We start from the raw sequence: 16,548 nt of genomic DNA on the forward strand, positions 1-16,548 counted from the left end.
GTGGCGTAGTACGCGCGTCATTATGTACGTGACATCGCAGCCCACGGGGAAGAGGTGGCGCCACGTGACGAGCGTATAAAATGAGCGCTTTCATGACGTTCCAGGGTCTACAAACGGTATAAAGTTAGCGCACTGCCACACGTAAGCAGTATTAAGTGTCGCTGCCGAATCTTCTTTTTCCCGGAAATGACATATAATTAATGAGAGCAGTGAAACCTAAAAACGCCAAAATTGAACTGAAATGATCTCAGTATGCAAGTTTGGGGTGCTTGGCGACGAGAAAATCATGCAATTCAAATCGGTACCTCAGTTCGGTCACTATCAGACGCCTGCTCATTAAAGAAGTGTTCCGTTGTTTTTTGTTCTTGTCCGACCTAGGTGTATAACATCTTCCTATCTTTTGTGCCGTTTCAGTTCTTCGTACACTTCCCCCCCCCCTCCCTTCCTCTCTATTCCTTCAGCACCGCTGTTTTGGCCGATGCCACGATGTGCATACATGTCTAAGTTTAATATGTAAAACTGTGACCAATGAGAACATAGAATTCGTTTTCAAGTAACGCTTCCTGAGTACGTACGGATTAGAATTTGACGTTTAATCACGTATCAGACATTTCAGCTCGCGAATCTAAGATCTGCTGGAAGATTTCCATGTTTGGCAGAAATAATGAGCGGAATACCTACTGAAAAGAATTGCGGCGTTCCCTGCCATGTTACGTTACTCACGGGAATACACTCCTTAATTTGCATTGCTTATTCATGAGGTCAAAATTCAGCTTCCTATCTTTTTTTCTTTCGTTACGTTTGTGGCTAGCAAACTGTTGTTCCCAACTTTACATGCGTTAAGATATTGTGATAATGCCGCTTAGTCAAATAAACATGTTTAAAGCGGCAGTTAGCAAGCATGCTTCGTGCCATTTCATGCTCTTCCGAACAATGAGCTTGTGCGGTTTTTTTTTTTTTTCGCGGCTAAAGTTCTACGGCACGGTTCTTTAAGCTTTTTAGTTTGGCGCCGCTGTTACAGAAGCAGGTTCACGCAGATGGTAGAATAACATGTGCCACACTCAAAGAAGCATGTCATCGTGTCGTCTGAGGTTATTAGCGTGTAATAATTTAAGAAAGTTGCATGCACTTCAATCTAGATTTCACGGTAATCACTTATGGAGGCTGCTTGTCCCAACTTTTTGAAAACGGTGGCATTAGGGTTGTCCTGGGATATCCAAACGATATCGCATTTTATAGGACGCTGGCAAACACACAAAACAGCGGGGGCTTCTTGCATTCCTGTGGTATGCAGGCCTGAATAACATATTGTAAAGTATTTTTCTAGTGTGCATCGCGCGCTGCGCGCGTGTGTTCTCTGTTGTCGTTATTTTCTCTCACTCAATTTCCTTTATACCCCTTCATATTTTACACTTACTGTAGCATGCAAAGCCTTTTAGCTAGGCTTTCCCAGTCCAGTCATCATTAAACTTTTCTCTTTATCCCAGACATGAATGGATAAGTCATGTTTAAGATGGTAGCTTTGAGGCAGTTCACGCAACGTACCAACTGCTGAAAGAAGCGCTTCAGGCGAACTGTCAAAGATACATAAATTGCAAAGAACACATCCTCACGACACATGGCCACTATATAGCGTATCATACCAATTGGTGAAATGTGCCCTTTTGTTTCGCGTTCTTCATTTGCGCCATACGTTTTCTTGTTGTGTAAGAGCTTGCTTTGGTCAAGTGTTTAGTCTAGAAAAACTAGCTTTAGTGAAATATTGTTTCCTCGTGCCAGAACTTTTCCTGGATTGCCGTTCACTTTGCTTCAATGACGTGACTCTATCCTTCACTTCTTGCCGAGCCGATAAATAAGGAATGTGTGCTGCCTCATGTCGGCTACATTACATGAGATGCTGAGATCTGATGCCGAATAGTGAACAGCAATAATTAAATATTCACTGCACAGCAGCAAATGTTCGTCATGTCAGGCGGGTTACAATCGTTCAGGTCTTCGTTAAAAATACCCAGCCACATTTTTTTCAAACCCGCGCACTGTAATGACCGCTATGTTTTAAGTGAGTTCATTCCCGAAATATTTATTTTTAATAAGGACCTAATAATAATAACGGAGACATAAAAAGCGCTACGCGTATTTTGTATTTTCCCGCATTACCTCTCAGAACCACGTTTACATACGGCGTCGATAGCAATGCTTTGCCTATTGCTCCTTTTCTACCTTTTCTTCTTTCCACGATGCATTTATGGCAACCCTTCAAGGTGGACGTATGGTCTGACGAACGCCAGAGAGCGAAAAAGAAAGAAAGAAAGAAAGAAAGAAGCGGCGACTGGATGTCGCCCGCTTCCCCATGTTCACTGAATATTGTAAGGGTGCACCACTCCGATGTTCTAGCACCCGAAAGCACAGGCGCATGCTTGCGATAGCTTTCGCTCGGGAGTACTCATGATGAGGAACGATGCGCCCAATGGCTTACGCCAATAAAATGTCGCACGGGTCTATGACGTCATACGCTGGACGCATGACGTCACAGGGGCCTAGAAAGCAGCAGGAGAGAGCGAGCAATCTTTTATGCGGCATTGTGGGCTCCGTTCTACATGCGACGCAACAAAATTTGGCTAGCGAATACACGACAGCATGATCTGCCACTTTCAGTCACGGTGTCTTCACATGGAGACGCAACGTACGTTTCAATGATCGGACGACATAAACAAAACCTTGAACGTTGGCGCTGAATGTAAACGTTGCCTACTGCTAGCAAACAATGCCATAAGTTACTTTAGTACAGAGAGTAATGCAAAACACAGGTAGTATAGGATGTACACTGTTCAGTTTGACGAGAAGTGTGACGAGTTGCTCTGTATCACCGCACTTAACTCGTGCTCTTTCTTGCATCAGAAGGTCCTCAATCCAATAATCAATGGTGCATTGAATAGTGAGAAGGGTTTCAGTTCTTTTCATGATATAGCGCGTCGCCTATATAAGGTCAACATTCGTAAGGAATTAGTTTTGTAATCATGAAGGTTGGACTAAAGTGAATGAAATATTCATGCTGCAGGAACAAACATTTTTCTGCGAAGTTTGCATCGTCTTGTCAGAAAAAACGTTCAGATTTGCAGGCCTTAAGGACACTAAATCATAATTCGTCACCGAGAGAGAGAGAGAGAGAGAGAGAGAGAGAGAGAGAGAGCAAGGACAGGAAAGGCAGGAAGGTCAACAAGAAGGGCCCCGGGTTCGCTCCCCGAAACTGATGGTGGGGGAAAGGGAAATAGAAAGAGGAAAAGAGGGAGAGAGTGAGCACTGAGTGCGTGTGGGAAGATGCAGTGACCGCAGGGCTTCAGATAAGGTGTCCAGAAAACTGTCGCAAGCGCACTTTAAATCCATGCTTGTGTGTCACAGAACTCAACATGATTGCTTCCTCGCTCACTGCACCGTTTTCTGTTGCAATAGCGCGACCTGCGACGACACCAACAATAGTTTCTTTTTAAAGGGGAGGGGGAGGGTTACCTCTTTTTGCTCAGCCCTTCTTTCGGCACTTCGTTGTTTGCGTTGCTTTCACGTCATGAACGCTATTAAGCGCCAATAGAGAGAGGGGGAGAGAGAGATGAAAGGAGAAAGGCAGGGAGGTTAACCAGAACGGAAGACCCGGTTTGCTACCCTACACTGGGGAAAGCGGAAGGTATAAAGGTAAGAAGAAAGATCGATACAAGAGGTTTCCTTACGCAATGACCAATATGATACACTTCCATGCACTACGCCAAACGAAATTTCGTTCACCTGATTTCTGTGTTATGTTCTATCACAATCGTAAACAGCATTTAAGAATGAAGAACAGTCGATAAATTCAGCTTTTCTAAACAAACTGCTCAAGGTCGTAGCACCTTGTGGACATTGAAGCAATCTTTTTTTTTTTTTTTTGTTATCAAGTTTTTCTTTTTTTTCGTCATCACTGTGAACCGCACTGCCAAGATGTTGGTCTGCACTTGCAGTGATCTGATATACACAAAAATCAACCCGGTATAGAAGAATATGATGTTTTATGCGCCAAAACCAGGATCTAATTACGAGGCACGCCGTAGTAGGGAACTACGGATTAATTCTGACCAGCTGGGGTTCTTTAACGTGCACCTAAATCTAAGTGCACGGGTATTTTTGCATTTCGCCCCCACTCTAGAAATGCCGTACGCTTTCAAAATTCTAATCTTCGTATTACAGTATTGCTTGCATCTTAAAAACATAATTGATAGTGTAATAGACCTTACAGTAGTCTTTAAGAGGGAGCGGACATGTCAGGGTTGTATGCTTTCAATGATTTCTTTCGGAAGCCAGTGTTTCAAATCAAATCAGCTTTATTGTCCAGAGCATCCGGTTTGTCTGCTAGGCTAAAACCTGCCCTCCACAGCCTAAAACGTACCATGGTTGCATTTGTTACTGACACTTTCAATTATGCCGTCGGTGCTTTATCGACTTGTGTATAAAGACGAACATTTAGAACGTGCTGTTATCGTCACTATTTATTTTCTTTTTTCTGGCGCTTTTGTTTTAGATTCACTGTACAAGGGCCACATTTGCGGAAATACCCTATTTTTAAGGTGAAAGCCTTATGTAGCTCATGCGTCAGAAATCAGTTGTACGGCATTGTCAAAAAATTGACCGTTAGGCGTTATGGCACCAAAATTCAACCGCACGAAAATTGATGGTGGCACCACTGATTGTCGAACCCACAACCTTTGGTGTTAATGAAGGCGAATATAATTAAGGCACACTTAATTAGGATAGGCTTAATACACTCGAACCCACGACCTTTGATGTTAATTATGGATAAGTTAATTAGGACAAATAATTAGGATAGCGTTAATTGAGGCACTCGAACTCATGACTGATGGAAGTAGAATCCCCGACCTTTGGTTGAAGTCGAACCCAAGACCTTTGGAGTTAATTCGGGTGAAGTTAATTAAGGCACAATTAATTAAGGCACCCGAACACACGACCTTCGCTCGGAGAAAACAACAGGAAGTAACAAGGCATTCGAATGAGAATGTCACGTAATTAAAGTCTCGTGAGCGCGGAGGCTTTCGCCTTCACCCCCTTAGTGGAAGCTAAAGCGACAGATTTCATTTCCGATTTTTTTTCAATCTTCTGGATCATCTAATGTTATAGTCTTTTAATCATTTAACGATTTAAAGCTTGTGGTGAAGACAAAATAGTCTCGGAAAGTCCGCGGATCCCAAGCGCTCTGGAAATCTGTTCAGGCGAGGCTTTCAACGGTGTTCGCGAAAAAATGCTGTTCCTGATTATCGATCATTTGGAAGTGGACGCCACAGTACACAGCTCAGCATAAACTTGTTGCGCTTGGTCATGCACGTGCCGTACTTGATGAAAAAGGTGGGACGAGTGCGACGGCATGCAGATGGCCGCATGGTGACGATGCAACGACGACGACGAAATGATCGCGATGGCGCAAAGACAGTGGGACGATGACACTGGAACAACTACGACAAAATGGTGATGACGGAACGATCACAACGGTATCATAACGTCTGCATGGCCATCATGGTATGACGAAGATGGAGTGACGACGAGTGCGTGACGACAACGAAATGGCGATGCTGGAATTATGCCGATGATATGTCGACGAAGGCATGACAACTGTGCGATGAAAGACGGAGCTAAAATGACGGCGATGTCACAACGACATTAGGATGACGATGCTTAAGGATGGAAATTGTATAAAGATGATAGCATGACGACGATGGTCTGATATGACAAAGACATTACGACAACGGGATGACGATAGTGGAATCACTGCGTAGACAAAATAGCTACGACGAAACGACCATGATGGCGACTTTGTTATGACGACGCGATAATGAAAATGGCATGACGAAAATAGAAAGGCTACACAATGTCGATGACGGCTCGAAGATGGCGGTGTAATGACAAGGATGTGACAAAGCAGTGACAGCGACAAAGTGAAAATGGCAGAAGGATGACGACGACATGACAACGGATGATATAAAGGAGATAAAACTGCGACGATGAGTGTCGATGTCGGCACGTCACCAACGGTGTGTTGTAGTTGAAGCTCATCTCCGCGGTTACGTGCCTCACCCGGAACCGCGGGCCGCCGTAATTCGTATTATATGCGGTAATGTGTCGTAACGGAACGAAACGAAAAAGAAAGAGACATTTTTTTACTTTAACGAAAACGTAACCAAAAGGTCATTTATGATTTTGTTTCGAAGTGAAACCAAAACATTTTTTGTTGGTTTTCGGTTTAAAGGGGAACTCTGCAATCCGAAACAACCAACGTCAGGCAACGTCAGCATTAGCGCGTATCTGAGGGGTCCGCAGAATCACGTGTTTCGGAAAGGGATAGTGCGAGCGTTAGACGGTAGAGTGCTCCACTAATCTAAGCCGTGGCAGATCGTAGCAAAACCCAGGGCTTAGGCGCTGATGTTATCGTTTTGTTTTCTACGGGTACAACGCTTTGTTACCGAAATTTTATCGTTCATTTATATTCGTTTAAGTTCGTTTTATTGGAACATCGGTCTCGCATTTCGGCGAGTACACTCGATGACGTGCTGCTTCTGACATTATGCTCAGTGCCCTGCCTGAAAGCATTGAGCATGATCTCAGAATTCGTAATTCACTTATTGAGAAAAATAAATACAATGTGTTTATCGTTACTTTCCTTCGAAAATTTTTGCATGCGAACCAAAACCGTTATGAACCGTTACGGTTGTTTAATTATTTCTTATTTCGTTCCGGAGCAGAACCGGAACGGAACCTTTTCCAGTGGAACGAAACTAAAACCAGAACGAAAATCATTTGGTTCCGACACCCCGAATTATCCGAAGTTTGTCTGCGCTGTGTCCAATACCGGCCAATCGTGCAAGCCTAGCAAGCAGCTAGCAGAGATGTCAATGATATGACGACGACATTACTTGCAGTATGATCTACGCATTCCGCGAAGACCTATACGGCAAAACAACAGTCAGCAGTAGTGGGAAGAGAGAGAGAGAGAGAGAGAGAGAGAGAGAGAGAGAGAGAGAGAGAGAGAGGTTAACCAGTGGTAGTTCCGGTTGGCTATCCTGCACGGAGGGCATGGTTAAGGGGGATAAAAAGAGAAAGGGAGTGGAAGGGGGAGATGGAGCAGTAGTGGGAAAGTGGAAGGAAAAGGCAAAGAAAGAAAGCTTCGTTTTAATACTTCCCTATTACATGAAAATAGATCAACCAAGCCACAGTAGCATTGCCAAGAAGCCACGGTGCATGAAAGCAGCAACAAAAAGCGGTATGAAATCAAATCACACTTATCACTCATTATATCTTTAACGAAGAAATGGATTATTGACACCGCGTGGTCTAGATGATGGCACATGTAGTGTCGCTGTTAGCCGGATATGTTAGAAGCCGCGTGAACACTGTTTGGTCCACGTGGTTCAAGGGCTTTGTGAACATTTTCTTGATCAGTGAAAACAAGTTTGCCATAAAACAATGTCGTATATGATACCTGAGCAGTGGTACAGGACTAAGCTAATAATACATTTTAACTATGACGTGCGTGTCGTAGGCGAAATGAAGCCTCAGCATGGAGTATAGTCTTGTAGTAGCCTTTATCGAGAAAACAACGACACCTTGCCTGCATCAGAACCCCAAATGAAGAGTGGTCCTCCTGTAGAAACGTTCCCTACGTGTTTCGAAGGTGTCTTCGTCTTGCATGAGCTTTTATCAACAAAACGAATGCACCCTGTACTAACAAAGACAAGTATTTTTGTCGAAACGTCGCTATCATGCTTAGAACGAAGTCTTCGTGTTATAGGAGCCTTCATCGACAGAACAAACACGTCTCACCTTTGTCAGTGCCCGCACAAAGAACAAAAAAGGTCATCGTGTCAGAACGTTACCGCAGGCTTTGAAGCTGTCTTCGTTTAGCATAGGCCTTTATAGACAGGACCGAGACGCCTTGTTTTCTGCAATGCCTTGACTAATACAAGCCTCCTTTTTCAAACGTTGCTTCCATACTGACACTGTTCGACCGCTGTTATACACGCGGGGTCCGAATCTTCTCCGAAACAAACGTTTTGTTTGGATTTCAATTTCACCTGTCGTTGCACTTTTGTAAAAACTTGCGTACGAATGCTACCTCTGCAGAAATTGTATCCTAAAGTACAACAACTGCTGGAACTAGGTTAAGCATCTTGTTCATGTAGAGGCTAAGAAAAAAAGATTGCTTATCCTACGCGCTGTGAGAATCGGTTCAAGCGAAGCTTTCGTCGGTGATTGTTAAGAACGTTGTTCCTGCTTAGCGACTGTTTGCAAGTAGAGAGCCACAAGACCCAGCTGGATATGTTTACCGGAAACTGCTTCCCTCAACAGAATGTTGTTGCGCTCACTCATGCACAAGCCACGCGTGACGACTGAAGAATCAGGACGACAGAACGACCATGACGGCATGAAGATGACCGTATGACGAGAGGATGAAGACCCTGGAGTGAGGACGATGGTATGACGAAGACAGCGTGACGGACGAGGGCATGGAGACAACGTGATGCCGATGTTGGAATGGTGCCAACGGCGTGACAAATACGGAGTCGCGAAGGGAACGACGGAGCTTTGCTGACGACCATGTCATGACGACAAATGGACGAAGACCCTACGAGGACGCCTGCACGTCGACGACGGCATGATGACGAAATGACGAATGTGAAATGACAATGACGTCGTGACGATAGTGGAATCACTGTGACAAAAATGACAATGGAACGAGCACGACGGCATGACGGCGGCCCTGTTATGATGACGCGATGACGAAAAGGGCGTGACGACAATAGAAAGACGACGACAGAATGTCGATGGCGGTATGATGATGACGGCTCGAAGATGGCGGCGCGATGACGACGATATGACAACGCGATAAGTGACAGAGTGAAAACGGCTGAAGGATAACGATGGCAAGACAACGAAGGAATGGTCACAGTCAATGGCATGAAGGCAATGAAATGGCGACGACGATAGCATCGCAACGACGGCGAGTTGGCGCTGGAGCTGACGTCCACGCTTACGTGCATCACCTGCCGCCGGAGGCTGCCTAAAATTTCACTAGACCCGGTGTTTGTTTGCACTAAGTCCGGTACCGGCCAATCGTAGAGGACTAGCCAGTAGCCAGCAGGGATGTCAATGGTACGACGACGTTATTACTTTCAGGATGATACACACATTCGGCAAGAGAGCAGCACCAGGAGCAGCGGCAGCAGCAGCGGGAAAAACGAAGAAAGATGCGAAGGAACCTTGCTTTAAAATATTGGCAAGGGGATACACTATCCTTATTACTGATGATGTTATATCTACTACACTGCCGCATTGTCCTAGTACCACGTGTATTAAATAAATGCTCACTCAACAGCCTCACGATTTTCGTTGGATATTACAGATACTAATCGGTGCCCTCTCTATTTGCCTTTAGATTATCATTGAATTAACAATAATTTTCTTTGGATCATGCATTTCGCCTATGATACCGCACGCATTTATGCCGAAGTAGCATTTCAGGCTTACACTGTAACTTCCTCTTACATACTGCACCTCATGTACGACACAAATCATGGACGCTTGTGCGTTATTTTCTTAGTGCTAAGCTCAGTATAGATTACACTAGATTAGATTATATCAGACAGACAGACGATAGATGGATAACTTTGGTTGACTCCCTCCCTCCCCCATCACTCTAGCAGGTCTGATACCTTCAGGTAACAAGACTACCAAAGTTTATTGGACAGCTGTCTGCTCGTAAAAGTTCAGGTACTACGTGACGCCAACTGTAAAAACAAAACAAAAAAAAGCGCCACATCCGCCGCAATAGCCATAAGTGCCACTGGCTAGCACTCCCAGGGTCAGTTATTGTGCATATACGTAAATATCCAAGAATGCAAACATGTTAAAAGCCGTCGCCGTAGCTCCATTAGTAGAGCGTCGGACGCGTAAATTGAAGTTCGTGGGTTCGGCTCCTACCGGCGGCAAGGTGCTTTTTCCTCCATTTACATTTCCCTTTAAGTTGTCGAAATGTGATCTACACTGACGGCGACCACACAAACAGCACATGCACTCCCGGATACGCTCATTAATCTCATTAAGACCTGTATAAATACGAGAAACAAGAAGCGACTTCGTAGCGCACGAAGATAAGAGAAGCGCGGGAGAGCGATATGTGTGGGTGTTTAGTCGAGAACTTGTTCTCCCGGCGCCATATCGCAACCCTTGTTTCCCTTCAAAGCTGTCGGAGAAAGCTTGCGCGTGCATCTCAACAACCGTGCCCCGCACGGAGTCGTTGCTGCCGTTTCTAGCAACGGCGGAAGCCAACGAGGCCCGTCACTGTGCTCCTATCTTTTCTCTCCTGTCCGACCCTCCACGTCATTCAACGGCGGGACAAAATTTTCAGACATTCCACGCACGCGCAGCCGCATTAAGAAAAAAAAAAAGGATAAAAGTGTCGAAAGAGGTGCGCTTCAAAGCGGGGGGTCGCCCGCGCTGCCGGCGATGACAAAAAAGGGCATTTTCTTTATTTCCGCTCCTGCGATCGTATAAACAGACAAAAAACAACGGGTTTAAAAAAGATACCGGTGGCCGGTCGGGGCCGAAAGGACTGAAAAGACGCTACACTGGGCACACACACACACACCGCCCGCACGCCAGCCCTCGTTCGCATAGAAAAATGAACTGGGCGCGTTGCAGGCACCAATGCACTTACGAAATGCCGCAGCCAGTGTCCACAGAGAGCTACGCGAATCCGTACCTCCCCCCTCCCAACGCGGTGGGGGGGGGGGGGAATGCGAACGCTGTGCGGCTCGTGGAGAAAGGGGGAGGGAGGGAGGTGACTCCGCTGGCCGGACGTCCGGAGCGGCGGGACGCTCTTTTCAGGAAGCGACCGGCAACAGGCGCGTCCTCGGTCCGGAAGCGCGGAGGGGCAATTAGGCGTGCACGGTTATACCGTTATACGCGCTACCCGGTGCCACCGCGCGGGACCAGGCGCGGCCTGTCGCCGCCACCTCTGAGTCGGCAGCGCGCAGCCGCGAACTACTGAGAATCACTGGTTAGCGCTTGACGACTGACAACTGAGAGTCCTGAAAGCTGCATTTCGAATTGTGCTGCCCGTGCTGGTGGACACTACCCCTTTTACACCTTTTAGGAAAGGTGTGAATGACACTGAGCACATGGCGCAGTCGTTTTACAGTGTATAGTATCAGGTCGCTTGTTCAACTGGCGGTCGATGAGGGCAGAACACAAATACGTCAGTATAGTCAAAGTTACGACTGGTCGTTGATGTATGCTCCAGCAGTGCTTCAAAGTCGAGAGAGAGAGAGCGTCCAGCTGTACCTCAAGGACAAGTGAATGTGCTCTTACGGTGATAACCGGCCGTCATTACGCATGTCAGAACTGGCATAGATTCGTATAACAAAGGGTAGCTGCCGCCTTACACGACGTGTAAGGCGCCACTGGAGCGGGTCTTAAGCTACCGACAAAGCAGATTGTTTCAGGACCGTAAACCCCACGCACGAATCAGAAGACAGTCGTCACAGAGTCAAACGGCAAACTAAACGTTGCCGAAATGCAATGGATTTGAATTACGTAGGCTTCATAACCCGCGAAATTTGCTTCCTCTGCCAACAGACAGGCGTGACCGCGGAAGTTAGTTTCTACTTTGGGGTTGAGGAGCAGCCATCCCTGACTATGCGCTAGGTCGACAAGACCTCGTGCTGCGTTTCCTTCGTTCACGTTTAGTTTGCTAGGCGTCGCCATAACAGCTGCGAAAGACTCCGTAGTGAGATGTTCATGGCTAATTTAGGCTCGCGTCTAGGATGTGTACGCGTTTACAAGTAGCCCGGCTCTTCCCGTACTGTTGACGTGATTGAAGACGATTGGGACAAGCCAAGATGTAGCAACAACGGCACAACGTTAGGTACAGGGCGTGTAACAACATTGAAAAGTGTTCAACGCTAGTTGACGCTCGCGAGGGCAAGCATCATCAGAGAGCACGCGGCAAGCTAGCAAGCAGAAAACTACGCATGATGAGAAGCGGGGAGGCATGTGCTGTGATTGATCGGAGCATTGAAGTAACGAAACCCCGCGGTCAATTGCAGATGCTGTCAGCACGATATTCTAACCAAATAACGCTAAATAGCGCACTGGGGGACGGAGCAGAATCCTAGTTTCCCAGCCTTTCGAAACTTTTCGCAGTGCAGGGACAGAGCTTTCACACCGTTCAGCAAACGTTACTTTTTGATGAAGTGCAGTAATTAATGCGAGGTTTACATTGTACAGTTTCGCATAAATTAAGCTCACTGCTCCGAGGCTTTCGCTATTTATCTTAACCATTTGAAACAACTGGATATGGCGTCGGTAAACTTTGACAAAGAATCGACATTCCTCTATGCAATCAATCCCGTTTCAAAGGAGATGGAAGTACTATGGTGGAGTCTTTCGCCTACACACGTGCACGCCCCCCCCCCCCCCCCCCCGCCACACACACACACTTTAACTAGCCCGCAAAACGTATTACTCTAGGCAACACTGGTCGCGTCGGCGACGCAGTACCAGCACTGTTAACGCTGTCGTGTGACGCTTTCTTGAACTGCAACGCGTCAGAAAAGAAGTCTCTGTTACGTCACTGTTCTCGTAGAACGAAGAAAAAGGAGCTCCAAAATGCGATGATTGTAGTTGGCCGGCACCTTTGCTCCAGCAGATGGTTAAACTTGGTCGCAAGAATATCTGTGTTCTAGTTGGCCTAAGCGTCACAAGATGACGCCACCAGCGCGGCGTGCACGTCTGTTTCTCTGTGATGGCGCCACCAGCGCGGCGTGCACGTCTGTTTCTCCGTAAAAGTGATTGGTTCTTTATTCAACAAAGACATAAATACTAAATAACTGAGTACAAAGGAAGGGAGGGAAACGAAATCTACGGGATGTTTGGGCACTCAGTAAAAGGGGATAAGTTCGCGAACAGGGTGAGCTTACTATTATCTGCTGAGTTCTTTTAAGCGCTGACAGTGGAAAGAACCACGCATTTTTTTTTTTTTTACATGGATTCTGAATTCACAAGCACGGAATATCACAGTACAACGCGAGTTCCCGGAAACTAGAAGAAAGGCTGCAAGGCTGTCTGTACGTCTTCGCGGAGTGAACAATGAGAGATTGTCGAAACAAATAAACGTCGCATAGCCAGTGTGGCAACCGGTGACCACAGAAAGTGTTGCCTCGCCTCGTAACCCAGCGTCGCGTACCACGGTTACCTTGAACCAGAAACAAGGGTGCCTCTCCAAAACGCGGAATTCTTTCATCTCCTCTCTATCTAAACGATTGCACGGAAACGGTATTTGCATGTTAAATACACTTAGAAAAAAATGACAAAAGGAATAGACAGAGAGGAGGACTGACGTGGCAGCAGCAAACACTGCTTGGCCAGCAGCACAGGTATGCAAAATCACGGCGGACTATCTGGCCGTCGCATCGGTCGTTAGTTGACCCTGAGTTGAATGATCGTGTCGCCGGGAAACATTCTGCTTTCCATGACAATTGTCGGCGGCTGCGAAAGAATGTCCGCAGTTGAGTGGGATTGACGGGGGGCGTGCGGGGGGAGGCGTGGAGAGCGGCTTTCAACTTGTCGCCGGCGCTAGGTAGCCCCCTAGGAAGCAGGGGGAAAGTGTGCGGCGAAATAGAGTGGCCGGCTGGCCAGAAAAAAAGAAAGAAAAAAGAAATGAAGAAAACAATCATTGCGTCGCAACAAAAACGTCACCGTTCTTCCCGCCTTCTTTACGTACCGTGACGAAACAAACAAGCAAGAAAAAGAAAGAAATAATAATATGAACGAGATGTATGCGAGGATGCGTTGATTGGTGGAGTTCTAATTTTTTTTTTTTTTTTAAGGACGCCATAGGGCCACTAAGGTACACCGCGGCCGGTGTTGGAGCTTAACGGCCAAAGCAATTCAAGCTACGTTTACGTGAACTAGAAAAGGGCGTTAGCATGAGAAGGTTCGTCAAGCCGAAATCTGCTTATCGCGTTCACGTAAATGCTAGCTGTTCGCGGGCGCGTTGGGGTGGGTTTAGTTAAGCCCACTCCAAGTTAAGTTTAGTTAAGTTTAGTTAAGTTTAGCAGGGGGTGAGCCGACTTGCCCCACCTACTCGCTGAACGAATGTAAACGCGTGGTCGGCTCGGTCTGGATCGGCCCGACTTTTGACTCGACGTTCTCGCGTGGAGTTCGTCTAAACAAAGCTACAGCGGCTATGACACACATCGCAGTGAGGAGGAGGCCCCATGGTATCATATCGATCACGTGGAGTCATTTGGCGTCCACACACGAAGCTCGGTTAAGATTGTTCTTTTGAATCGAGCTTCCGCTTGAGTGCGGCTACCGCGACCGGGAGTGCAACGCCCGATCACTTCCTCAGCAGAAAAACCTACGTAGCCTCTTAGCTACGTCGGCGGAGCAGATGATATAAAAGGAAATAAAAGAGATATGGTCACGATGAGACGTCAGCAGTACAAAATGCTAAACGAGAAATATAACAAATAAGTTTTGGCAAGTCAGCGGAGCTAGGGCTTGAGAAGATTTTGTAACCACACTGTTTAATTTCCCGTGCTCGTAACCTGCACCTCATTCTCATAAGATGATGTCACAGAAATTTGAAAAAATTCCCCAGCGTCTTGGCGCTTAACCGTCCCCCCTCCCCCACCTTTCTTTTCGTTCTATCACATGCTTTAGTTGCATACTTTCTTTTATTTATTCGATTATTTCCGTGTTATGGGCATGTTTGCTATGCGTCGTTATTTTCTGTCTTTTTTTTTCTGTTCGTACTTGCTCACCCGTCTTCTTATCTTCACTTCCTTTTCTATCCCCTTCCTTCCTAAAGAATAGCAGGTTTTGTGCCTCTCTCGGTCGCAGTTGACAGCCTGCGTCTTCTCCATTTCCCTCCACCTGTGTGTATGTGTTTTTCATATCAAACAATAATAATAATTTTTTCTTCACTATAGACATATTCGATGATAACGAGTGCTTTTTGCTTAGTAGGAGCGTATTGTGTTTTACAGAGAGAGAGAGAGAGGAGAGGAAAGGCAGGGCGGTTTGCTACCATGCAATGGGGGTAATATACAGCATTTTGTTTTCTTTAATAGCCCTTCATTAATTTCAATAACGTAGCAAGGTAGGATTGTTGGCAATGCATTACGAGCAGTAGACGTAGCGCCTCGTGGACAAGGACAAACGAAGTGACAGGACACTCATGGCGCTGTCCTGTCACTTCTGCTGTTCTCGTCCCCAACGCGACACACATGTTGCTGAATACATATGTTGCTATGCATAATATGCTGCTCAATCTGTTTATGCTTGCTGCTTTATTATGGTCACAGCACGTAGTTCAATGCTCGACACTCGCTTGTATTTTGTTCTTTCTTTTCCCCCACGCGTAGCTCAAAGTTGCAACAACGGGGTTGGGAAGCTAGTCTACGAAAAAATCTCCGACTACAAGCTCAGCGCCGGCTTCGGCGGGGGACGACAGCGCGTCGAACTGGTGAGTAGTGCCCCCGAACACAGCACTGCTGGGAGGCGCGAAACAATGTTGTGTTTAAGATATACAATCGCATGTCCGCAGTAAAATTTTCTGCATTCTTATCCAACAAATCTATACGGTTTGCGTACTATACTCATGGGGGACTTACAAAACTGGGCCCGTATTTACAAAAAATAAAAAAGCGTTTTACGCTAAAATTGTTCGTAAGAGACAATTTCAGCCGAACCTGACGCTGGACATAACTGTGGCGAAGGCGACCGGGCAATGCCAAAGAACACTTGCGAAAGAGAAGTTTTGTGAATTCGACCTTACTATGCGCATGTGCGCAATACCGGAAGTAGGCTTTTCCATACTATCAGGTTGCCCTACACAAAATGGGTGACCTCCTGATCACGGCCCGGTTGAGCCGAGTGTAGGCTTGGAAATAGCGAGAATGTCGTAAGGAAGAGATGATGGCAAGTGTGGTGGCAAGGATGGCGACGTCAAGGATGGTGGTACCGGCTCGTTCTGTGCTGCTTCATTTCCGCTTCCAGGGTGACTTCCACCACCTTGTGTTCGTCCAACGAGACGCGTGCAGAAGCCAACTTGCAGAATTTTGCGTATCCCCTTATTCGTATAATTTGCACGGAACAGACTTCTGCATAAAAATTTGTTTTTTGGTCTCTTATGATACGAATAATGAAAATTGGGCCTCTCGGTTAAGCCCCTTCCTTCTCGTATTATATATATATATATATATATTAGTTAGTTAGTTAGTTAATTACACACAATTTTTTTTATTTCGGATCGAACAAAAAACCGCGCGACTATGACAAAAGAGCTTATATATATATATATATATATATATATATATATATATATATATATATATATATATATATATATATATATATATATATATATATATATATATATATATATATATATATATATATATATATATATTGTCATAGTCGCGCGGTTTTTTGTTCGATCCGAAATTTTAA

General features: G+C 45.8%; 1 protein-coding gene across 2 annotated transcripts in view; it reads left to right on the forward strand.

Annotated features, from left to right (window-relative positions):
- nompA (no mechanoreceptor potential A) overlaps positions 1-16,548 on the forward strand; it is a 120,937-nt gene that overhangs the window by 33,865 nt on the left and 70,524 nt on the right. For both annotated transcript variants that reach the window (XM_075672200.1, XM_075672201.1), the window contains exon 3: positions 15,462-15,562. In XM_075672200.1, the coding sequence (XP_075528315.1) occupies positions 15,462-15,562 (101 nt within the window). The remainder of the gene's footprint in view (positions 1-15,461; positions 15,563-16,548) is intronic.

Source organism: Dermacentor variabilis, chromosome 10 (genome assembly GCF_050947875.1).
Source record: "Dermacentor variabilis isolate Ectoservices chromosome 10, ASM5094787v1, whole genome shotgun sequence".
NCBI lineage: Eukaryota > Metazoa > Arthropoda > Arachnida > Ixodida > Ixodidae > Dermacentor > Dermacentor variabilis.